The 26,785-nt window shown below is 38.3% G+C and overlaps 1 protein-coding gene across 1 annotated transcript in view; it reads right to left on the reverse strand.

The window, feature by feature from the left end:
• The window catches only part of PXDN (peroxidasin), an 87,303-nt gene extending 63,684 nt beyond the window's left edge, over positions 1–23,619 (reverse strand). The window contains exon 1 of the mRNA XM_065833136.2: positions 23,279–23,619. Coding sequence (XP_065689208.1) covers positions 23,279–23,505 — 227 coding nt within the window. The 5' untranslated portion in view covers positions 23,506–23,619. The remainder of the gene's footprint in view (positions 1–23,278) is intronic.
• Positions 23,620–26,785: the final 3,166 nt, after the last annotated feature.

The raw sequence follows: 26,785 nt of genomic DNA on the forward strand, positions 1-26,785 counted from the left end.
AATCACAAAAACATCCTAAATACTAACAATTGCCATTTTCCTCCTTCCTGCAGCCCTTCACAGCTTAACTATATTGTAAAAATACACTTCAGCCATACAAACTTCCACAGAAGCTAAGCCCATCACTGTGAAGCATTACATCTCCCCCGAACAACACAAACAACACAACATGCCGATGATGCCAAGTAAACCAAATACTCTCAAGACTATTTTCCTGGCCCTGTATCATCTGGTCTGTGCTAATTCACGGAGCTAATTTGTGACCAGGAGATGTTCAGCAGAGCGCGAGGCCGGGTGGGCCAGGAACGCACCCCGGGGCCCATGGGCAGCTGAGCCCCCCACCCCGAGAGCTGATCCCAGCCCCGGGAAAGGTCAGGGTCCCACCGCACCGCCCGCAAACAGGGACACATGCACAGCTGCGCAGGAGACTTCCCATGTGCTGTTATGTGAATGGGGTTTTATGTAAATCTGTAAGATCTAGATGTTTGACGTATAGATATTATAAATACAATATTTATATTCTTTCTTTTCTGTGATGAAGCAAACAAGCTGTGCTGCAGACACTTTTTGTCTGGATGAAAATACATTCTGTTCCTGATAAATTCTGTATTTGAACTCACTGCGTCCATTAATCTCCCCCTTAGACTACTCATTCTTAACAGTAAACTAATAATATTTCCAATATAGCACTGCAAATTAACTTTTCACAATACGTTTATATAATTTAGCACAGTGAAAACTTCTAAGTATATAAATATTAAAAAACCTTATGCAGCTGTTACTGTCCCATACAATCCAATGCTCCCATGGCAGCTCCTGACACTCCAGAACATTCTATGGAAAGCTTGCACTGACAGCACACAGTAACAAAAATGTTGAGTTTTCTGTTAACATATCCTGATGGGATAAGGTAACATTTGGGCATATAAATTCATTGCAAGTTTACAAAATATTATTTTATAAAATAAATAAATAAAGCAATAAATATTAAAAGTCATTAATAAATATTTGAAATCTAAAAATCACACAGGATACACAGCAAACAATACAGCTTTCAAATACATTGACCTTAAACATCAAGCCACTTACAAGAAAAGTCAACTAAAGAAGTTTTATATCACACTGTTTGAAATACAGGAAACCCTTTTATGGAAAGGACTGGTTTTACTCAGGATAAACCATGTACTGAAATTAAAATTATAACTTTTTTATAAAAAATACTTAAAGTGCGGTTTTCCTTTATTCTTTTGGTTTTTAACTATTGAAAAAACAACATACAGGGAGAAGAGTTAAGGCTTTAGATTTCATTACTTTTACAAATACTAGACTGGGTGTACTTCAGTAATCTTAATTCAAATTCCTTTTGCATATGTTTGACTTCTAAAGATTCTGTTGCCTTGTCAAACTAAGAAAAATAATGAATGGTTCTACAACTGATTCAAAGAAGGGCGGCCAAGGCATCATCGTGTACCCCTGTCATGCACCTCAGAAGGTGGCCGCCTGCAGATCAAGTTGTGGATACTCTAACACCAAAACAAGTCAGAATTCTATATGCAAAGAGAAAATTTTAGGCACGATGTGTAATTTCGTCTTCTGTTTACAGCCCTCCTGATTTTTATAAAGATCAATGCAAAAATAGGTTATCAATCCTATTTCCTTCTCAGATTAAAGAACAAATTTTAAATAATACATTTATTTAGAATCACAGAATCATTTTGGTTGGAAGAGACTGTCAAGATTATTGAGTTCAACCATTAACCTAACACTGGTGCTAAACCATGTCTCTAAGAACCTCATCTACATTCATTTGCTACTGTTTTCACTGTGTAGGCTCAGGAGGACGAGTAGCTCATCTAACTAAGCATTCATTGCTTGTGTTAGTACTAGCCCTAAAAAATTCTGTGCCACAAGACTATGTCTTATTTAGTACTTTTGGGGTAGACCTACAGTTCCACATCATCTATTAATATATTTCTCAACTTTAGAAGATCCCTTTAATAATTTTGTAATATTCCAGCATTTGCCATAACTTTTCTTGTCCAAAAAGGAAAATATTGTTACTTTGCTTAAAAATTTTAGAGGTAATCAACAGAAGAAACTAAACACCATGTTACAGTTATTAAATTTGCTCTGGAGGACTATTTTCCAGAGTACCACTCTCAGATATAATAGGTAATAAATCACATTAATATGTTCATACTGAGAAATACCACATGAAAATCAAAGTGAAACAAACAAACAAACAAAAGGAATTTAAAAAAAAGTAGGACTTCCAAGTTTTTCCAAAGCCAGTATCCATCAAGACAGAATAAAGCCAAAGCATCAGATTTACCATTGGCAAAATAGAACAATGCATTTAAACTCGGGTTCAGAAGACCTGCATTTGTATTAGCCTATCATATTGAAAGCATCTGATTTCATACTTTAAATCAGAAATATTTGTATATCTTTTAGCTTTGGACAAGAAAAAGGCAATGTGGATGAAATCAACATAGTCATATAATACCCTGATGTTTGAAACACAATGTTGACACATTATTGAGTTCTTTAATCAATCTTCATTAAAAAGAAAAATACTGAAGCATTTACCAATGAAACCAAATCTTGATTTTTTTATTAGCTGTGATGATAAGTATCTCATTACCTTATTTCAAGGGTTAAACAGTAAAATATTGATTTAGGACACAAATTATCTTAAATTCAGAGATATTTCATGAGATAAGCAAATCACCACAGCAGCAAAATAGAAACATCTGAAAGGATTCCACCCTCTTCCAGTAAATCTTAAAAACTGAAAGGTTCTCAAATGCTAATTGTGGATCATAAAAGAACAAGCCCTGTGCCCAACCCCCTGCCTCAAAGGCAGATACTTTTAAAACGTCTAACGAAAACTGTTTAAAGCAAAAACTCTTCATCTATATGTGACTGTAAACTGTACAGTAAAATAATCTTTATTATTTTCATTTGACAAATTAAGAGGAGGCGGTGGCTTACCCAGCTAAGGGTAAGAATCAGCAGAAACAATGCAAGCTACTTTCAAAGGATGGATTTATCATTGTTACAACTTTCTGATATTGAGAGAAATAAAAAGTCTGAAAAATGTATATGTCAAATGACAACGCACTCTTATTCATCTTCATCTGTAAGGCTAGTTCTGAAATGTTTATGAGCAAGAAGTGCCAAAACAGAAAAATAGCAATTCCTTCAGCTGCATGACATACACTGAATTTGGAAAAAAGTACAAACTAGTTAATCTCCTTTAAAAAAAGGTGGGAGCAATTTAATAGATAAATTTTAGCTTCATAGGTTTATTAGATTTAACTGGTTAAAATAATAATTGTAAGTTACAGAATGACCACTGCATTTATCGTTTGTTTAGCTCTCTTCAGATGTTTTAATAAGGTAGGAACTGTCATAACCTGATCACTTTGCCACTGGTAAATTCAAAAGAACAAAATAAGAGAAAAACATTAATTTTTTTCTAACCGTTGAAGATTAATTACTACCCAGCAGAAATAACCTATACCATAAATGCCAAACTACTATGTTTCTCAACACAGAACAAAAGATCTGCAAATGCCAGCAAGACTACATTGCTTATGTCTACTTTATTCTTATTCTTTTTTTATTCAAGGTCATCCCAGCAGGAAATGAAAAACAGCCATCAGCATAGTAAAAACATTCAAACAGAGCAGAGCATGAAAATTGCACAAAAGAGGTTATATAATCAAGTCAGTGCAGTAACTGGATGATGTCAATGGCACTTTAATGCTGCTTTAACTACTGCCCTGTAAAAAAATGTGTCACTTTGTTGAACAAACAAAGAGTAGGCCACCACTTTAAAAAATATAAAACCAAGCCCCACTTTCAGCCATAGCACTACTTATAGTAATCCTCACTGCTAATGGTGTAACATTTTCTAGAATACCAGAGAAACTAGGATTTTTGGGGGTTTTTTGCCTGGTTTTAAGATTTAGCCCTAGTGATTCTTTTACAAAAATACACAATTAGCCTTTTTCTTGGCAGTTCATTTCCTGGATTAATTCTTCCCCAGTCTAATTACAAGATACAATATGTGATTTTCTCTAATTTAATTGGAGAGATTTTTATTACCTGTACATCAGCACTTGGCACATAAAATAAAGCCACTGCATTTTAAGATGGGAAACTAAAACATACTTCCTACACAGTGAGTGGGTATCATAGTCTATAATATCTAGTATACTGTAATTTTGGTAACAAAAGTAAATGGTAGGATCACAAAAATATTGAAAACTATAGAACAGGATGCAGAACATTTGGCAGTACTCACCTTGATCATAAAGCCATGCTTACAAAAATATCCAGAATTAAATCTGGATGATCTATCAATTATCCAATTACAATAGCTGATTTGTAAAATATGCCATATCTGTTGAAAGGGAATTCAAGTTTATAAGTCCTAAATATATATATATATATTCATCAGGTGCAGCTCTGGTGAATGGAGAGCTTATGACACAGCCTTCTCCAAGAGCTAAGGATTTGTTTTAACTAACAATTATTTTGCCATTAGAGTTGAAAGGAAAACATTTAAATGTGAACTCGGTGAAAAGCAATACAGTATTGTCTTACTAAGTCTGTAGATCCCTCTGCTGCCCTTGTTGCCAACTTTTCCAACCAGCTATGTAGTGCCATTTATAGGACTCAAGTGGGATTTGCTGATTCAAAGTTTTAGGCATGTAGGCTTAATTGCCAAGACTTATACATGGAAATTTCACTCTGGCATGATCATGGTTCTTTGTCTCATCCAACTTCAGAGTACTCCAAAATCCCTCCGCTACAGAAACACTGTATTTTGAAACTAGAAATTTTATTTTATAATTGTTTTTAATTCTCATGCTATCAAAAAAAAAGAATCAAAAAACCTGTTAACAGTATGGGTAGAACTCAAACAGATGTAATGCAATTTCTGCAGTTTGAACAAATAACAAGAAAAAGCAAAATCTGTCTTTATTCCTCTCAGAGGGATCTGTTTCTAAAACCAAACAATGAAAAGGTTGTGGACAGTACAGTCAAATGACTCATTACTGATTATTTTTGTCAGAAATATCTCTGGGAATGGGCTGCTTTCTTGTCCTGCATTTGTGCCATGCCTGATAAATTAAGGTACAATAGCTGCACATGAGTGCTATGTTAACAGAAATACATGACGGATAAGGATAAGCACACAGTGAACTGATGATTGGCACAGTCTGTATTGTAAAGAGCTACTGATACATTGAAATATTTTTAGATGATTAGTGACAGTTGGAGATGATACCTCAGTTTCCTTCTCAATATTTGTTTCAACTGTATTTTTCAATTAAAAAAAAAAAAAAGTATATCCTCTATAGCAGGCAAAAGAAGAGAGCAAAAAAATGAAGCTGACTAGTGTATGACATACCATGAAACACTGAAACAAATGCAAGAACAGTTTCATCTGGTTAATAGTCATGTGAATTAATACCTGTGAGGAAAAAAAAACCACCAGAAATATTGCTTTTATGCTTTAGCCTTTCTCCCCCCTATCTACCACTTTGCAAAACAAATAATGTTTCTGCACTTCTCTGTCTCACAGGGATGCTTATGTCTAAATTCTATGTCCATGAAATATTGATATTCTCAGAGAAAAGAACTGAAAGCCAGGAAGAAATATTATCATCCTCTAACCTCCAACACAGGCCAAGTCACACAACAGTAGAGAAGTTCCTGTCTTATGGCAATTATTGCTGTCAGAGCTGAACCATGCCTTTGAGAAAAATATAAAATTGTGATTCAGAAGACCATGAATCAAGTAAAACCTAAAGCACATCATTCTGGTACTTAACGACCTTCACTGCTAAAAACAGGAGAATCTAGCCATGCATCCAGCTTGAGTGTATTTACCTTCAGATTCCACTCACTAGAAGCAAACAGCTCTAAGTCAGGAGTAACACTGTCTATTTTGCTTAAAATAGGTCCAGAGAGGTTAAGCACTGAAGTTCATATGTGGGTTTTTGTTTGTTTGTTTGTTTTTTGCAGCAGTTCTTAATGATTGATTGGTTGGTTTTTTGTTGGTTTTTGTTTGTTTGTGGTTGTGTTTGTTTTGATTTTTGTTCGTTTGTTTTCGTTTGTTTGGGGTTTTTTTGTTTTGTTTTTTTTAAAAAGCTACAATGTCAAATATGAGTGGACAGGAAAATACACTCACAATTCTTTCTAAGGATATCTCTGATTTTACTCTATGACATATTAGTTCTTTCTTTCCTGCCAGGAAAATGGATGAAGGTGCAAGGCCAGCCCACAAGCACACATATAAATGAAAATATGCACTGAAATGGGGAAGTCACATGCGTTTTACCAGAGTGCCAGAGGCCAGTTCACTTCTTAAGCCTCTTTCTATTATGGTTGTGACCCTTGGGCCCCTGTCCTGCAGCAGGACCAGCCAGCTGCCCCCACATTGGGTGAATATCGGCCAAAAGCCATGGCTGAAAACAGGGATGTGAGTCAGGGCTGGGAAAGAAGTAACAAACTGGGCGGGCAAACTAATATTAAATAAACTGGTATGGAAGTACGATTTCCCCATCAGTGCATTTTTGGGGGCTTTTCTTTCCTCGAGGCAGGCAGCCTCACTGATGCAGTGCATGAGAGATTTAATTACATTTATTATAGCGATAAATAACATCCAGCATCTACAATGCCAATGACCTTACTAAAGAATACACATTTTGTCTCCTTCAGTTCAAAAAGAAGTCTTGCAATACAAAATCAACATCAAGCCAAAGGATGTGGAAAATTGAAGGAACTACTGCATCTAAAAATAGCATCTAAATTTGACTCAAAAGCCTTTATTCATTGTAAATCTATGCGTCACTCTTCCCTCTGTACTAGGCAGATTTTATTGGAACATATTTCCAACCATTATGTATTTTCAATACAGAGATTACCATTTTAGATTCAAACAGACTCAGGTGTTGTTATAATTTATCTAGATATTTGTTCTTATAGAATGCCAAGAACATTTTCTATTCATATGGAAGGTACTTCGGGCTTGCATAAAGTGTAAAAACAAAAATTCAGGTACTCTATTACCGCTTCCCGCTTTCAGACAATGTGACAGCTCTTCCTTCCACTTCATGGAAAATCCTAGGTCACTTCACTGAAAAAGCTGCAACTCTTGGAATTTTATTTTCTGCTTCCTGAAGTTAATGACAGGCTGCCAGAGCAGATAAATTAGCTGTTTTCTTGCTCTGCCTCCAGCTCCTCCTGCTCCTGGCAAAGCAAACTCGGAAGAACTGAGAGTGACAAGGCTGCGTCAGGACTTCTCTCATATTTATCCCCTCATTCCTCATCAGTACAACCAGCCTCAGCACAGGCACACATGCATTTCTGGCTCTTGGGAGAAGCTGCTTTTTGCCTATGAAGACCCTCAACCTTAAAGTACTCAACTGAATGACTTTCAGGGAAGGGAATCTCCAGGAATAGAGATAATTCCTTCATTTTTCTTCTTTCTATGCCCATCCTAACATCAATATCAAAACTAGAAAAAAAAAAAAAGCAATTTTAGAGCTACTACTCATTTCCAATTCCTGCTTCCTACTTATTAGAGAACAGGTTACTTTACAGAATGCATCAAGAGAATCAATGATTAATAATAATTATTATGATATATACATTTTTATCACATTCTATAACTTGAATCAATCAACACCCATCTCATTTTACCTCACATTGCAAAAGTAGAACTAAATAAAATGTACCCCCTTCATAGCACTTCTCATACTGACAGTATTAAGTCAACAATTTATTAGAAAGCACTTTTTAGTATCTCTGTAATTACTTCATTACATTAACGAAGTACAAAAATACCAGAAAGAAGCATGAAACACTTTTAGCCAGAAAATGTTTTTGTACACATGTTGTTCCCAAGGTCAAAAGTTCCTGCCTCAGTATAAGCAAAGATGATTCTGTGCTGCTTCAGTCTTCACAGTTTAATGCCATTTTTAAAGACTTTTCCATTTTGAATGTTACAACTTACATCCTTATTTTCATCACTCCTTATCAGTTTCAAACTAGCTATCACTCAAGCCATATAAATATTATTTGGGCCATATGGAGAGCAAATCCATGCGCTTCTCAATAACACATTATATCTAACGTGGACTCTCAAGGGGTCATTCCCAGAGTTCAAAAGGAAAGAAAAATGCTTTCAAACATATGCCCATGCAATAAAACAGGAGAAGTTAAAAGGAGGGATCTGGAGTTGTTTAGCCTGGAGAAAAAGAGGCTGAGAGGAGACCTTATCGCTGCCTACAACTGCCTGAAAGGAGGATATAGCAAGGAGAGTGTCAGTCTCATTTCCCAAGTAGTAAGTGATAGAACAAGAGGAAATGGCTTCAAGTTGTGTCAGAGGAGGTTTAGACTGGATATCAGGAAAAACATCTTCACAGAATGGGTTGTCAGGCATTGGAACAGGCTGCCCAGGGAAGTGGTGGAGTCACCATCCCTGGAGGTGTTTAAAAGATGCATAGGTGAGATCCTTAGGGACATGGTTTAGAGGTGGACTTGATGATCTTAAAAGTCTTTTCCAACCTAAACGATTCTATGATTCTATGGGTTGATTAGTCTTGCAGAAATAGAATAAAAATAAAATATTAGAAATATCTCTAAAAGACAAAGTTAAATGCAAACCTGCATTTCAGAAAAATCACATGATTTAAAATAGCCACATAACAAGTCATAGAGTCATAGAATAGTTTGAGTTGGAAGGGCCTTCTAAAGATCATCTAGCCCTAGCCCCCTGCAATGAGTAGGGACATCTTCAACCAGACCAGGTTGCTCAGAGCCCCATCCAGTCTGGCCGTGAGTGTTTCCAGGGATGGGGCATCTACCACCTCTAAGGGCAACCTGGGCCAGTATTTTACCACCCTCATTCTTCCCTTTTTTAGTTTAAAACCATTACCGCTTGTCCTGTCACAACAGGCCCTACTAAAAGTCTGCCTTCATCATTCTTATTGGCCCCTTTTAAGTACTGAAAGGTCGCAATAAGGTCTCCCCAGAGCCTTCTCCTCTCCAGGCTGAGCAATCCCAACTCTTTCAGCCTGTCCTCATAGCAAAGCTGTTCCAGCCCTCTGATCATTTTTGTGGCCTCCTCTGGACCCTCTCCAACAGGACCATACCTAGCATGACAACTCAACAGATGGGAGATTAATTAAAAATTAATTCAGGGAAGTAAAAATTTTTAATTTAAATGTTTTTGAACTAAGGCATTTGTTTTTGCTGCTGGGCGGAAGCAGCATGCCCAGGGAAACATGGAGTGAGGGGCAGGTGGCTCTCCCTTGCCTGCAAGAAGGGAAAGTGGAAGAGGACTTCTGCAAGGTCTCAACAGGGGCATTTACAGTCCTCTGTGTGTGCAGAACCTGTCCCTTCAAGTTGTATCACAATCTCCATTTATTTTTAAGGTTTTTCCCTGAGTGCAGGCCCATTCCAGTGAGGCCCCAGGGGCCAGTTAACAGCTTCCTCAGGAAGCAGTTCCTCCCCTCCCGCCGCCTGCCAGGCCACCTTTTCACCAGGGCTAACATGAGGGGCCACAGACATCACAGCCCACAAAATCAGGGAATGATTCAAGTGAAACCAAATGCTCTTCCCTTGCTAATTTTTCTGCTAACTCTGAGAACTGACTGAGAAGACCAAGGGCAGAAACAAGCCACTACTGTTGACACCCAGTAGCCAAAAGAAACCCAAGTTCCATTCACAGCGTGTTTCTGGGTTGAGTTTTTTTAACTGTGAAGTGGTACAATCTCTATTTTGTAAATTAAAAGAGCAAATTGAAACAAAGCAAATGGGTACATACTAGCATTAATGTACTAAATAGACTAACTGCTTCAATACATTACTTAATATCTTCTTTAAATATAGTCATCTCAAAAAAAAAAAAAGTTTGAGTAGTATCTGCAGCCAAAAATTACCACCAAAAAACCCACCTTGATTTCAATAAGCAGATATATCTGCTAGTTACTTTTCAGCTTCGAATAATAGGTTCTTAGAATGTTTCTAACAACTAAAAATACATATTTACATGTCTTGGAAATGTAAAACTACTCCGTTGACTAAGAACACCGCCACATATACAGCTTAAAAGCCAGTGAAAAAAATCTCTCCCACAAATATTATCCACCAAATTTTAAGTTCACCTGAAAAAGAATTGTCTTGGACCTACAGCTAAACTATAACTGAGGTAAGACTGGTCAGAAGTATAAATACACCCTCTGATCCAGAGGCATTCAAATGCCACTTCATGGCTGGGATTTCCACAGATACTTAAGACACCTTAAGTAGAATTTAAGAGTCTGAGAAGTGCAAGCCACAAACCAAGCACTTAACTTCTTAAGCATATAAATTTCATTACTAAAGTTTCCTCTGGCCTCAGATATTGTTCTACTACAGTAGTGTGGTGGCTGAAATCTCTCCTGAGAGATGTCAGACATGCTCTGGTCTCTGGAGGGACAAATCCTGAAGATAACACTGAGCTGAATTTTATTTCCCACCCACTGATGCTTTTTCACTATGCAGTTAAAAACAGATTTACAGAACAAAAGACAAAGCAACCAAGAGAATAAAAAAGGCAAATTTTAAATCCACAAAGACATTCAATAAGTTTTTCAAATCCTGATGCTATCAGAAATTTCTTACACGTCGGTCCAGATGTTAAAAATTATTTATTTTACGGGCATATACCATAGTGCCCAATTATCTCCAGAGTTCAAAGTTAAAAAATAAATTAAATTAATTCCACTGCAATCGTCAGCTTGTTTTAAAAGCCATTTTTTGTTTATACTGTCCAGAAGACTAGCTCTTGAAAAATGAAATAGTCCTTTAGAGAAGTAAGGATATTTTCAAAGCAAAGTCAACGTGCAAAAGCCAATAAGTAAATGAAATATAGTTTAATATTTAAGGATCCTATAAATGTAAATTCTACTCCAGGTAATAGACAAAGCTGCATTTATTATTATAGACTAATGATGATATACATTTTTTTTTTCTGATTTTCAGGAGAAGACTTTAGGAAGGTAGGTATGGGGAAAAAAATCAGGATACAAATTCTGTCATAAACAATGTCTGACAAGCAAGATGGGTACTTGCACTATGCCAATACTATTACAAAACAATTCCTCACAGATATCCACAGGGGAAAAAAAAAAAAAGTAAAAGAAAGATAATGGAAAACTGTTACCTAAAGAATCTGGGTTGCACAGATATTACTGTTTTCATATATAATGTGGGAATTCAAACTTTACCAATATTGAAATGGCAAATCTAGTTTGAATTCAACTTGATATTGTTGAATGGTAAGTGGCAAACCACAACTAGTTCTGATTTCTTTCTTTGACAAATAAGGGATTATAAACACATACCACAGAGTTACAAAACTGACCTGCCTAATACACTTCAGTACTTGAATGTGTGGGCCATACACAAGTTATTTACCTGCCTCTTATATCTGTTCTCTTAAGTGTTGTTCACATTGCAAGTTCATAAAAAATGGAAAACTTCCCCTGAACTATTTAAAGTGTTTGGCGTACCCTCAAAATTCTTCAAAATATAGTTATGTCTTACATCCATTGATGGACAGATATTTTTTATACAGGTATGACCAGTATAAAGATTGACATTGAATGCTGGTTGTTATTTTTTTATTAGTCTTGCTTTCTGCCACTTAAACTACTTTGCTAAACTGTTCAGTTGGAAATCTCCAATTAAATTATCTCTGCTTATTTTTACATTTTAGACAATATTTCTTGTGTTTCCACTAGCTTTATGCAATTCTTCACATGCAAGATGTACTCAAAATGCATAAGGAAAACAGAACATGTCAAAAGAAAAAACCTACTCCAGAAAGAACATGGAGTTGACACAGTATAAAGCATCTCAGAAAACACTGATGTCATTACAGGAAGATCAGAAGATTTTCTGGCTAAGTTTTCAAAACTGTCATTTATTGAATCAAGAAAGATGTTTCAGCATGTATCCAAATTTTAGAAATTTCAAGTGATTTAGTGTATTGATTGAGCACTCAGGAAAAAGAATAGTTCAAGTTCTAAAAAATACTTTAAATATAGTATAGGAGATATTTCTATACTAAGAAAGGTCTTTACAGACATTTAATAATTGCCTGGTAGCAATTATTTACACTCCTGACAGCTATATCTTCAATCTACACATACAGCACAGAAAATTCTAACTAGCAAACATTTTAATGGATTTATTTTAGCTGATTCTACCCCTTACACAGGTGCTGTCACACTTACTTAAGCTTTGCCCAGGCCAATAAAAGTAAATCAGAAAGTTAATGACTTGAGTTTGGCCAGTGCAAACCACCTATTCACATAATCTGATTGCTCTCACTAACTAGCTCTTGCAGCCCTGTTGCAGCTCTGCAGTTGTTCTTGCCTGAAGGAATCTGTCCTTTTTCTGGCAATTTAAACCAAGCATCTGGGTTTTCTTTATTTAAGACTGAGAATGTTACCTAAGCCAAAGATCTGAATTTTATGATAATTTAAAATACTCTCACCTTTCAAATTTATCTGAGAGTTTATCACAATGCTATCAAATCAATATTTTTTTCTTGAACTCAAATTAACTATTATCCCAAAGAGTGACAAAAGATCACTTAAAAGGCATCATGCTTTGATAGGCAGCTTCCCAGCAGCAAATGAATCATGGTGTATATTTTACACAGGCATGACACAGCATCATACTGCTGCTCCAGCTTTTTACATTATCTTAGCAGACAATGTAATGCGCATTTATTTGTATTTATTTTGAATTTTGAAAGGCTCACTAGAGTTATCTGTGCACCAGACCACACACTGCCCCACATATTTTCCAAAATTTTTTTGAAAAATGGTAAAAAAAATGTTTCCTTAGCATTAAAACATTATAAGACTTTGATTCAGATGCACTTTAAAGATTTAAATATTCATGGCAGATATTATCTGATTGTCATGATAAACAGACATTAAATAGAAGCCACCATGGGATATCAAACAGTGGGATTTTATATCAAAGTGGCCCATCAGAACAATGTAGAGCATGGTGGATCTTGGACAGAGGCTACAAGTCTCTGAATTTGGCTGTTTTGAGAAGTCTGCACTGAATTTCATGCTGCCCCAGCTATGATGCTCACACTACCTGGAGATCAGTCAAAGCAAGCATGGGCTCGCTTAGTCTATATATTTTCTCCTACAAAGGAAATCAGCAGACATATGGCTAATAAAACGCTATTAAATCCATCAGTCTGGCTAACACAAAGCAAATAACCTGACATTTAGAAGTCATCATGCTGCTTACCAAAAAACAGTCATTAGTTGAGGTAATGCTGTGTACAAAATAATATTCTTTTCCTTTTTTAGACCAGCCAGGCAATGAACAAACTGTTGTAATAAGTGATTTAAGGCAAAAGAATGTTGAAAGAAAATGTTTCCGAAAGATCCAGGGAGTGGCATTTGGAAACAGAATAAAAGATCTGAAAGTCTGAACAACATCTGATCACAAAAAAAAAAGAGTTAAAACTAACTTCAGATTTAAATATGTATGCTCATTGTTTTGCTTAGTAAAACTTACAAACAACTCAAGAAAACAAACAAACAAACAAACACAACACATGAGAGAATACATTACACCAAACCTCACAGCTTTCATGCTACAAACTTTCATAAGTTTCAAGCCGCCACACCAGGCACTGCACAAACTCTCAAATGTCCTAATCTCTGCTAATATTTGTAAAAACAGATCAAACAAAAAGACACAAAGCTGAAAGCCCACACTGGTCTCTCTCTCATGTCTTTCTCAAGAAGTCTGAGAATCTTCGTTATTTGCAATAAATTAAATATTCATTCAATTTCCTTTTTAAAATAATCACTTGACTCTCATTAGCAACAGTAGTAAATCCATATCAAAAAGAAATCAAATTTGGCAGCCCTATAAGCAAAGGAAGGAAAAGGAAATATTTATGTCATTCCATTCCAGCTCAGCCAGCTCTCATTGCACCATCTCTTTGGATTGTCTTGAAACTCTGCCCATGTTTGCAATAATAAAGCCTGTAAAGCTATTTTTGTTTTGGTTGGTTTTATTGGGTTTTTTGTGTTGTTTTGATTTTGGGTTTTTTTTCCATCAAATCTAAATGGAACAAGTGATAAAGACAATTTGGTTCAGTTATTTCCATTTTACTGTATATATATACACACATACATATGCACAATATGTATAGCATGTGTGTATATATATATATAGACACAGACACACACAAAAGTATTTAAAATGTTAACTTATTCTTATACATAAACTTCTCCAAAAAGACAAGCAACTATAAATATTTAGCTTGTGTAATATAGATTTTAAATGTCACCTTTATAAATTGACCTTTTCTGTAAGTGAAGTCTTAGCCTACAAGGCTGTAAACATTTTGGCTTGCTGGAGAGAGACTCAGCAAAAGTCCAAGCCCAGGAAGAATCAGAAGCCTGGGGATTACTCATGTATACAAAACAAAGCATAAATTCATTTTTGTAAGATGAGATCTAGAGTGCAGAAAATAGCTGATCACAAAATAATATATGAAGTGGGGAAAAACTCTGTAAACAAGCTACAATAGGCTTTGAAAGTCTCAGAAATTTGAATACAAAAAGAGATAATTAAAAAAATACCATTTTGAGAGATGAATCAATAGGGGTAAAAATGTACAGTTTGTTTTTCAATTGCTCAAAATAGAATTGGGGCCTGAAAATTTTAATTTAACGTTTTCGTTTTATCCATTATACACAGTAAATGGCTGTAAAAGAGTATTTTGTAATTAAAAAAAGAAAATATTATGCAATTTTACACTCCATGCACTATTTCTTTGCTTCTTTTGTTATTTTCTGAATAGTTGGTTGCTATTTTTGCTGTAATAGTAGCAATTACAATTTCTTCTTTATGTTATGTTGGTTTCTTTCCACAGCTTCGTTTTACCTTCATGCTGAGCTCAGTCCTCTTTTTTACTGGCTATACTACCTGTTTTTCTTTTCTGCTAGACTTTTCGCCATTTAATTTAAACTTAGTTTACTTACGAGCCAATCCGTAAGTAGACATGGGCAGCCTAACATTTACTTAATATCTAAATGATGGAGTTTTCTGCTGGCTAACAACATCCCCATGTCACCTCTTAATGAGCACTGACCTCATCAAGTCAGTAAGAGCTACTCAAAAAAATGGAGGAGGCTGAAATATTTATTAGTCATATTTTTCTTAGGCATGTGTTTACCACAATGTCAGATGAGACATTCACTCCTCTACTTGTGTCTCAGATCCAGACCCTCCTGATGATGCAAGAAATAGGCATCTCCCTGTTATTTTTCCACCAGCCTTCTTTGGGAATTAGGAGAGAAAAAGAGTATATTTACTCATGTCCAAGCATCCATTTCTTACTCTTTCCAGTGACTAATCCCATGTTTGTCTCTGCTACTCCAAAGTTTCTTATTCAGTGTCCCTCTTGCCTCTAAATTCCCCAAAGTAATGATGAAAACTTATATAACTCACCACTTTAACTGTTGCTGTTTTTCGGGAAAACTGAGTAAGAGCACAGACACTGAAGCTATCTGTTAGCAGAATCAGGAAGCCAGAAAATTGTTTAAATTTGTAATTTTCAACTGGGTACCTAGACAACAATACCAAGTGATCCACTGGTTTATATAACCTCCATGACTTCCTAAAACACCACAGCAGAACAAACAAAAAAATCTTGTGCTGAGCACAGTCCAAACTCCCACAGCTTTGCGAATTAGAAGACAGTATTTTGAAACAGCTAGAAAGCAGATATCCTACACAGTCCAGATGAGCATATAAAGGGATTTTGTTAGTAAATGGTGAATTTTCGTAGTGAGGGAAGGCTACCAGTAGAGTTTCACAGAAAGCCATGCAGGGTTCTACATTGTTCAATTTATTCTTGAGTGGAAGGGGAATGAACAACAGAGAGAACAAAGTTTTGCTTATGATTTTGATCTATTTTAACACAGTCTGACTAGAAAGAACAGCAGAAGGACCTGTCAACAGTCTATGAATGGCTACTAAAGCCAAGAGGGCCACCTGTGTCCTGGGTGCATCAAGCACAGCATTGCCAGATGGGCGAGGGAGGTGATTGTCCCTCTCTGCTCTGCACTGGTGCGGTCTCACCTGGAGCACTGTGTGCAGTTCTGGGTGACACAGGATAAAAGGATAGAAAGCTACTAGAGAGTGTCCAGAAGAGGGCTATGAAGTTGGTGAAGGGTTTGGAGAAGAAGCCATATGAGGAGCGGCTAAAGTCACTTGGTTTGTTCAGCTTGGAGAAGACTGAGGGGAGACCTCATGGCATCTACAGCTTCCTCATAAGGGGAGGAGGAGGGGCAGGTGCCAAACTCTTCTCTCTGGCAACCAATGATAGAACCTGAGGGAATGGCAGGAAGATGTGCCAGAGGAGTTTTAGGATGGACATTAGGAAAAGGTTCTTCACCCAGAGCGTGGTGGAGCACTGGAACAGGCTCCCTAGAGAGGTGTCATGGCCCCAAGCCTGACAGTGTTCAAGAAGAGACTGGACAATGCCCTCAGACACACGGTGTGAACTGTGGGGTTGTCACATGCAGGGACAGGAGCTGGACTCAATGATCCTTGTGGGTCCCTTCCAACTCAGGACATTCTATGATTCCATGACTCTATAAAATACAGACCTAACATACAAAGTAATGTATATGGAGAAAACCAAACTTTACAAACAAAATGGTGGGCCTAGAACTGAACATTACTACTTATGGACAAGACCTTAAATTACCCTTGATAATTCCATGACAGTAACAGTTTAAGAGAAGGAAATATTATGTTGGGAATTATTATGAAAGAAACAGAAAATAAAAAGCAGAGGTGATCTTAAGACTGATGTATAAATCCTCAGTTAGCTCACACACCAGATCTGTCCACATAACTACTGGGGGAAGTTATAATTTCCTCATCTCAAAACACAGCAGACCAGAGAAGGAGCAATTCAGATGATGAGAGGTTAAGAACACCAACCTTTCAGTGAGAAGACACCTCAACTTTAAAAATAAATGAATGGAGAAACTTAGGATCAAAGGTCATAAAATCATGGCTGACACTGAGATGACAGAGAGGGATTGAGTTTCACTCTAACAGAAGAAATGGGGGACACCAAGTGACGCTAGCAATTTGCAGGCTTGAAACAAAAGAAGAGAGCAATTTACACCACCTAGTTTGTATAGTACTCCTTGTACCAAAAAGTTATCAGTGTACCTAACAGCTAAATTAGTTGGAAAGAAACAAAAAAAAGGCTGTTAAACAATTTGTGAAGTAGAAAATAATGAAGATTTACATATAAAACGGAAACAATCTTGAGCTCAGAAAATCCCTAAACTGCAGATTATTATAGGAATGAACCACTATACACTGTTGTATGCTGTCTACTTAGTTATAATCTGCCCTTTCAGTCACCCTCAAAGAACAGATATTAGGTCAAAAGGATCTTTGGCTTTACTCATTACAGATGTATGTCTGTAAATAATTACATATTTAGAATTTCACCACTCAAATGTTAAGTATTTACTGGTCAAGAACAGTTCTTAGGATGAAAGTCAGAAATTATATTTATTAACTGCAACATAAGACAATGTATTCATCTGATGACAGCATGTTAAACATACATTAAGATATTTGCAGGAAATTATGGGTATGATTTTGCTCCATATGTTTTCCCATTCTTCAACAAAGAATTTGATGAAGGTTAACTTGGTGCTGAGATGACAAAAATACTTCCCCACCAGTGGATCTAGTGACTCATTTGGGCCTTCTGCTGCATCCCTCAGCAAATTTGCCTTTTCTCCCAGCAAATGCCAAACACTCTATTAGTGGTGTGCCCTTCTGCCCCTGCTAATGGCCAAGCATATTCTACAAACGTCTCCTTAACACATTCATGCCTTGGTTTTGGCTCCTTATATCAGTGGGACAGACATTGCCTGGCAATGGTTTTCCAGGGTTCACATCCTGCACACCCCCCAAAGTTGTTTTGCTGGGGAAGTCTGGTATCTTTTGCAGTATCCACTTGATTTGCTGCTACTCAGAGAATAGGGCTTAATGGAGGAAAAATACTCTCCTGTTAGCAACAATTAACATACCTTAAAGTAAGTTACTTTCTGTATTGTGTATGACTCCTTAGCTCAATTTTTGCAAGCAGTTTCCTTCTGTCCAAAATACTATGAAAACATTCTCTTCTGATAAATATTTTCCACTCTTGTTTAGACAAATAAATATCAACATCTACATATGGATGTTTAAACTCCTTTTATTGTCAACAGAAGACAAGTCAACACACTCATGCTAGAGAAAGCATAAATAAATGAATAAAACAGCAGCAGCTTAATTCAGTTGTGATCCAAACAGTGGTGCCTGCTGCTGGTTCAGATGTCCCAGGCTATCTGAGACATCTGTTGGGAGCAAGCAGGTATGACACAGGCCCAGTGAGAGATCTGCCTCCTTTTTTAAGAGGCAGCTCGAGGCTAAAATTAATTTTCTTACGGGAATATGAATCAAGTCATAGGTATCCCCATTTGGTGAGGCTCCTGCTCCAGGCACTATGGACTCTATTGGCTGAGCTGCTGTCCACTACACAGGAAGCTCAGATAGCAAACATGGCTGTAGGCTCTGGTGTATGGACACCTAAATGTAGGTGTTTTAATCTAAAATTGAATTCCGCACTTGGTCATAAAATTTCCATGAAGTAAGACATCAGATAACTTTTATTCAAATAATCTTATGCTTTCCCTCTGCTTTGTGTAAATCAAGTAAATCATCACTGCCATCTAATGCAGTTTGCTGCCCAGCCAAGGGTCTGTCAAGATCTATATTCAGTTATTCTCAAACACTTCAAGTAAACCTTCAGTATCTGTTCTTCTTTTTTGAACACTATGTGTATACAAATCTCTGTGTATTAACTAAAATCTTACTCCAGTGTCATATCTCTCGACTACCTCCTAAATGTAAATTGATGCTCAGCAGTGAAGCAACCAAGCTTATTCCCCGTCCAGATTTGAGACTACTATCCCTTGTCCTTCACGGTGTTGAGGTGTATTTATTTGCTGTCTTCATTGCTTAGCTTACTGGAAGTTACATAAAAGAGTTTCAAATATCTTATCCGAAGCAAGGATCCTGATTTTTCAGATAAGAATGGGATGGTGGTTTGCTGACTGAAAATGCATAATTTGCAAACAGCAGATCTGCAAATAGCATGCATCACTCTGCTATATAGCCCAGAGACTCCTGCACTGACAAAATTCATACATATCACCCATTTATTTTCCCTAAATGTCTCTGTTAAGAGGCATAATGTTATCACAAATCAACATTGAAATAGAAAAATGTCATGATGTTTCCTTTACCCCTATCTCTTTGGTAATTCAAGTACACTCCAAACAGATGTGTGATTTGTGTAATTCAGTTATTTTTTAAAATTGTATTAAGACAGATGCTTTTGAAAAGCATCAGTAATGCTTTTAACTGGCATTGTAACTGTACATCAGATTCCACAAAAATTCTCATGGAGCTGTAAAAAAAAGTGTACGTACACAGCTGTTTAGAAACTCAGAGAATTAAACTAACACTTTCTCTTTTCCATTTGGATAGACCCTTAACATTTACACTACAAACCAGAAATGAACATAAATAAACAAAAAGGTATGCACTGTAAACTATCCAATTTGTAGAATATGTTGGAATCATGGAAACAAAAACGCTAACAAGCAACACTAAGACTGTTACGTTCAATTTAATTTTAGTGACTCCCTTCAAAAGCTACTCACCTGGAATGACTGCAGTTTTAGAAGTCCTATTAAGGTCTGATCACTTAAAATCATGCTCACGTGTTTTATTCATAACAGACAAACAGGAGAGCCAAAGTAATAATTCCCTGTAGCAAATATTATTACTAGTGACTTATTTCAAAATAATTTCTTCTTCTCAGTAATTTGTATTCTATTCTTAGGGCAACTGGGGTCCACTTTCTTTTGTGACAATTATCTTTTATCGATTTTTATATTTTCTGTTTATAACAGAATGCTAGTTTCTGTTCATGTTCAGTCTTTGACATCCAGCTGCAGCGAATGCAATGATGCTTGTACAGCTAGCAAAAAAAAATCAGAGAGCATCCAAGTGCTACCAAGAAAAACTGTGAAAAAAGTTTAGTATTGGTCTGAGTATGTGTAACTTGTCTTGACAATAGGTTTTGATTTTGGTCATATTTAGCCAAGATAGTGTTGAAGCTGGCAGAACCCACCCTATGGAAGAAATGGAAGCTGTGGTTGCGGCCTGCAGCAGGGAAGGGGGAAGTGCCAGAAAGTGGCGGAAGCAGAAAAGAGTGAGAAAATGTACAGCCAGAAGTAGCACTGGCAAGGTCAGCAACTGGTGATGTTATGAGCAGTTTTCAAAAGGGAGCCTGAAATTAGGAGTAGATATTTTTGATATGTGCAGAAAAACATTTGGCTGCACTGTTGGTCTGGGGTCCACATTGTTTTAATCCATATAACAAATTATATGTGAAGTAGAGCAAAGTAAACTCAGCTTCCAAGATGGGACAGTTTTCAGAATCAGTGCTGAGCAAAAAACAATATTACTATATACTTATAAACAATGAAAAACTTCTGGTGATTTTTTTTTCTTTTTAACAAAATTGTATGGTCCATCTGTCTCCTAAGGAAGAAATAAAACAGACAAGAATGTGGGATTCACCAATGCCAGTGGTTTACCTCATCAGCACCACACTTTGCAGGATTTTTTAAGTCCATGTTTTAAAGGGGAAGGTATTCAATTAAATGTAATTCATTATTTATAATCATCTAGCTATCAACACCACCACTAAAGAAAGTATATTTAATATATAGGCTCCACATGGAAGACAAACTGCAACAGCCAAACCAGAGATGAAATAACTGCTTCTTATATTCATGCTTAAAAAAAAAAAAAAAAAGAAAAAAAAAAAAAGAAACTATTATTGAGTGTAAAAAGCACTCTGTGGTGATGGGCTACCTCCATTAGGCATAACGCTGCTGTGTAGAACCACAGTTCTGCATAGCAGTAAGGCAAAAATGAGTGGTAAACCATCTGCTAATTCAATGAGTACCTCAGACATGTAATAATTGTTCTGAAAGTACATACTACAGCTAAAAGTAGGCAATTTATACACAATAGGTAAGCTATTTATGTATAATTGCTACCTGCGAACTACTGATTACTAAATAAGCAGTACCATTGTTCTTTGTCCAAGACTCACATTGTCTGATTGTCTTCTGCTCCATCTCCTTCCCATTTGCATGCATTCAGCAGAACTGTAGCAGGAGTAATTGGGCATTTACAGACGTAATATTACTTATTTTATTTATAACTGTCCCCTAGTTCGTTGGTGAAAAAAAGAGAATACCCATTAGCAGAAGACACGTTTTGAAGAATGCTGATCATCCGCATGCGTATTTTGAAAAGTACTGCTCTCTGTCAGGCTGAAAAAAAATGTTTTTAACTTCCTTTTCATTACTTCTCATGCATTGTGGCTTGTATTATACCAGAATGATACTTCAGATTTGGGATGCTAGACAATTCGATACACTAGTGGGGCTAGACAAGTATAATGCATGCATTGTTCACACATTCTCCTCTGACTCACTGCAAGATTATAAATACCCACCGTAAGGGGAGCTCCACCCTGGCTAGGTTTCATCTCATACTTTCTGCTGTTGCAGGCAGTTCTACCTTTAACACGAAACCAAGCCATTAAGACTTCCATACTCTAAAGATTTTCCTTTTTTTATTTTTTTTTTTTTTATTTAAGATGGTTCGCTAAACTAGCTTCACACAGTTTCCTGTAATCTCAAGGCAAAAGGTGCTCTGTAAATGTACTTTGTTTCAAATGTAAGAAACATCAACCGCCCACTTCCTGTATTGTTCCCTAAAAGGTTTACAAGTACTGCAGTACTAATCCCATTCTGCCAAAAGGCTGCGCTCCTTGCCAAAGAGGGTCTCAGTTAATGTTAAATTACTGTACTCTTCACATTAAATAATACTTGGAAGCTGAAACACACCAAGGCTTTATAGCTCCCTTTTGAAAATATCTGACAAAGTCACAAGTCAATTTATTACAAGAGGCCCCGCAGAAAATTCCCAGGGCCAAGCTCTGCTGAGCTTCTACGGCTGCGTGTAAAGGAAGGACAGAGCTGGTGCCAAGAGCTTTCTGAGCCCAAGTAACGATATAAGGAGGTCAGTGGAACAAATCCAGTCCTTACGGTAAGCCTTGAAACAAAATACCTTGTGATGTTCGTTTAAATCTTTGTAATTATTACAGGCAAATATGGCTGGTAATGTTGCCATTTTGTTAAAATTAATGTGAATTAAATAAATGCTAATCCTTGTCAATACTGAATTTTATTACCAACACGATCCTGCTCAAAACATTGACCAGACACTATAGAGGAATGGCCGGACAGTTCAATTGACACCTCAGTGCCCGAATTAAAACAGAAGATAGAGAACTCTTCAAGTTCGCATGTCCTCAGTCCTTTGCAGGAACTCGAACCGCGTTAGTTTTCCTAAAGTCCGGGATTTGGGTCCCTGTTTACTCTTACATCCCCACCATGTCTCAGAACTGAACAGAAAGTGCTACATAGATTCCCAGCAATTCTCCTGCCAACTGAATATGCTTTTAAGCAGGATAGTAAGGAAGCAGCAAAATCCTTTTAGGGACGATTAAACTCGAAACATAATGTCCGCAGGTTAACCAGAATATCCACCTCTAACCAGCCCCACAAAACCCGGGGCACCGGCCAGACCCCGCCCGCCCCCCGCGCTGCCAAAGCTGGGCAGGGGCGCCCCGGGCACCGCCAACCCCCGGGACCGGCCGCGGGGCCGAGCGGCGAGCCCAGCCTAGCCCCGCCGAGCCGCGGGCAGCCCCGGGAGCCTCCCCGCTGCCGGTGGAACTCCTCCGTGACCAGCGTCTGTTCGCTGCTCACCGACGAGCCCCGTCAGCAGTCAGGGGGGCGCCCGGGCAGAGCCACCGGCGCGGGTCCATCCCCCCTCTCCCCCGACCGCAGACAAAGGGCTGAGGCTCCACCGCCACCCAAAGTGCCTCCCACCCCAGGTATCCCCTCCTCCTCCTCCTCTGCCCTCCCTCCGCCCCTCTCCCTGCCCGCCGAGCCGCCGGCGCGGCAGCTCCCGCCCGGGTACTCACAGGATGGTGGTTTGGGGGGACACGGCGGGGACGCTCTCCAGCATCAGATGCATGCAGCGCACCGTGGTGCGGAAGCAGAGGCAGCGGCTGGGGCACCACACGCTCCCGCGCTGCTGCGGTGGCGGCGGGGGCTGCGCGGCGGCGGGGGGGACGAGACCCCCGCTGCGGAGCAGCAGCAGGAGCAGGAGGCAAAGGCCGGAGGCGGCCGCCGCTTCAGGCCGGGCCATGCTGCAGGGCGCGGGGCAGGAGGAGGAGGAGGGGGCTCCGGCAGGTCCGCGTCGCGCCCGCTCCGCTCCCCGGCCGCGGCTGCAGCTCTGGTCGGCGGCGGGGCGATCCCGTCCCCCCGCGCAGCCTGGAGGAGGGGACGGCGGTGGGCCCGCCCCGGCCGGCGGCGGGCTGGGCGGCCGCCCTGCCGCGGGGGCTCCGCACCGCCCTGCGCACGCACCGCGGGCAGCGCCAGGGCTGGGGGCCCGACAGCACCCCCCGGGCGGCCGCTCCCCGGCTGTCGACTCCATCCCCGGGAAGGAATGGGGGTGAAGGTGCCCCCTGAGACGGGTGACTGCGTGCACCCCGGGAGTGGAGAGAAGAAAGAGAAAATGAAGGGAAGTGAGGGGAATGGAGATGGGAAAGAAAAAGGAAGGGAAATGAGAGGAAAAGAGAACAGAATGCAAAGAGGAATAAAGAGAAGGGAAAGAGGAACCCTTACGGAAAGAAGCAAGTTCAACAAACTAAGTCCCATTTCTGCCCCAGTCTGAAAGACTCATGTACACAATCCCTGGTCTGTTACCTCTTAGCGCTGCAGCTTTATGGCCAAACAAGGAAAATCTGTCAGATTGGCTCTGAATTACATTCGACTGATGGTTTGGGGTAAGTGTGTACACTGTCAAGGAGGTGTAAGAAGACCATCAGAATGTAACTGTACTTAATGGTTGCAGCCTTAGCTCTCAAGATGTCAACTCTTTCTTAAAACAAAAATTGCACGAGAACACAAAAATAGGTTAGCTTTGAGATTTCTAACATTGCCCTAATATATTGTCTCTCTTCTGTGATGTTGGTTCCAAAGTAGAGAGATACCTTTTCTCCAACCCTCTTCATGCTGTGACTGTCCCAGCTGAAAACATTGGAATGTCATTTCTATGATGACAATAACAGTCATCACAACTAACCTATTAAATGTAGCAACCACATGTCGTTTTACAAATGATGGGTGTCAGCACCCTCAGTTCCACCCCAGAAAAAAGCCATGGCACTTCTGCAGGGTTACCTGCATGCCTTTTTCTTCAAGGAACAATGTAATGGCCATTCTTGCCTAAAACTTAACTATTGCAATTCTCTACTCTGAATCCTGCTGTGAAAACTTAGTTTTAGCACATGAGTCAGGGAACAGCTTTTTTGTTTAACACCAAGTCATACACCTCATGTGGGAAATCGGAACCTGGAAATGTGCTACAAGTGCTGGAAATTACTGATGGGCCCGGAATCAAAATATGCTGAGATGGGTCATTACCTGTAGCTTTCTTTCTGCAGACACACTATTTGACTATGCTTTCCTTGAGTCATTGTGTCTCTCTTCTCTAAAGCAAGACACTGCTTATTTCTTCAAAAGGAATTAGCTAATGGAAACATAGAAGTGTTATTCTTCTTCTAAGGAGTCTTGAGTCCTTTAAACCATCCTTCATCCTCACAGGGAGCTGGAGGCTGGCTAACTGGGAGCCTGGAGAGGCTTGTGAGAGTTTACAGAAGCAGCAGGTTAAAATGTGATGTAGATTCAGCAAGCAGCTGCTATGTGTATCACCTCCTCTGCATTTGTAATCAGTGCTGGGATATATGCATGTTTTCATCTGATACTTGTATTTGTTTCCTGGTCCAGGAAAAGCTCAGGCACTATTGACCTAAGAAGTGCAAGTGTTGGCACAAGTAAGTTTTTTGTCCCGGAAATGCCACTCACACTAGAATATCTTGGAGGCTGTAAATCTGACATTCTGCAGCGCCCATATGAAAAGCAGCAGAACATCTGAGGTTAGATAATTAAACTCAGTAACCTAGAGATATCACTGAATTAGAATATTCATAGCATTTAGGAAAATATGATGACAATTTATTTTGTGTCATTTTGGTGCTTTTTGACGATTGTTTAAAAAAATAATGTACATAGTCAAATTTGTTTTCTACAGGAAATGAAAATTGTTCTGAAAAGTTTTTAGCATTCGGGCACTTGATAGGCTATTGTACTATGCATTAGAAGTATCTATGCTATACATATGTAATTCTGAGAGTAAGATTAAAAGTGCATAGATATTTTCACTCTAATTAGGCAATTTAGCCTTAACATGCTATATAGCATTCTTGACATTTAGTTTAAGTTACATGTAACCTCCAGGCTCTCGGTTGATATATTGTTAATGCCTCATAAGTCATTTAACTTAGTCTTTTTTCATGCCCTGTGGAATCCGGTAGAGTATGAGCTGGCGTGCAATTAGCTCAGCACTAGACACTGGATAGAATACTAATGCTTCTAATTAAAATATAATGCAGATCAACTTGACATTCATTGGGATGCTGAGACAGCAGTCAGTTCTTTCCTTGTCAGTGCACTGACTAAAGACTCAAGGCTACATTTTCTGAGGCCAAGAATTGCATCTTGTTTTCAGTCTATAAAATGCTAGTTTGGCAGGGAAGAGATGAGAGAAATACGGATAGATTGAAAAGTCTTCACAGAGGTGAATAAGATGATCCAAAAAAGCTTTCACGAGATTTTCTCCAGCAGTAAAGGGAGAGTTTAAAAACGTGCTCAGAGATTGAGTTAAAAAGGAAATCCATTTGAATTAAAGCTGCATATGAACAGTATTTAGATTATTATGTGTTGTAAGTTAGGCTAACTTTTAGAAGTCCTCACAGTTTCTTAACTGTTCTTCACAAACTTTCTGGAATAGAAGAGTTTTCATCCCCAGATTATCACTAATTCTTTGAACTAAATAAAGTAGGAAACTTGTGAAAAATGTCTGAAGACTATTTTAATGTAGTTGCACAAGGCAGAAGGTAAATTTCTGGTGTTTCCTAAAGTTTTTATTGTTTTATTTTACAACTTCAAATCTTCTTGTTTGTTTGTTTGTTCATTTGTTCCTCCACTAAGAGTTTTTGTGTAATAAAACAACAGGAGTAAGAAGTTTGTCTTGAGCAAACTTGAGCCACAAATTATTCAGAGCTATTATAGCTGAAATCAATGAGAAACAGTTCAGTGACTTCAGTAAGTAGGAAATCAGGCCTAAAGGCTTTTTCTGTGTGATCTTTTCTGGTATTCATGAAACCACAGTTTTTAAAGATTGGAGGAAAACTTCTGCTATGAATTTGATTTAACTCTCAGTCTTCTGGTCCTTGCATGTTTTTGGTGCTGAAAATATAGATATCACTCCATAGTTATACTTTTCAATAATGCTAGCATCATTTTTTGATTCTGACACCTTTGTTACCATTTAAATTTACAGGAGTTTTTTTGTTTGGTTTTGG

This window comes from Patagioenas fasciata, chromosome 3, assembly GCF_037038585.1.
Source record: "Patagioenas fasciata isolate bPatFas1 chromosome 3, bPatFas1.hap1, whole genome shotgun sequence".
Classification (NCBI taxonomy): domain Eukaryota; kingdom Metazoa; phylum Chordata; class Aves; order Columbiformes; family Columbidae; genus Patagioenas; species Patagioenas fasciata.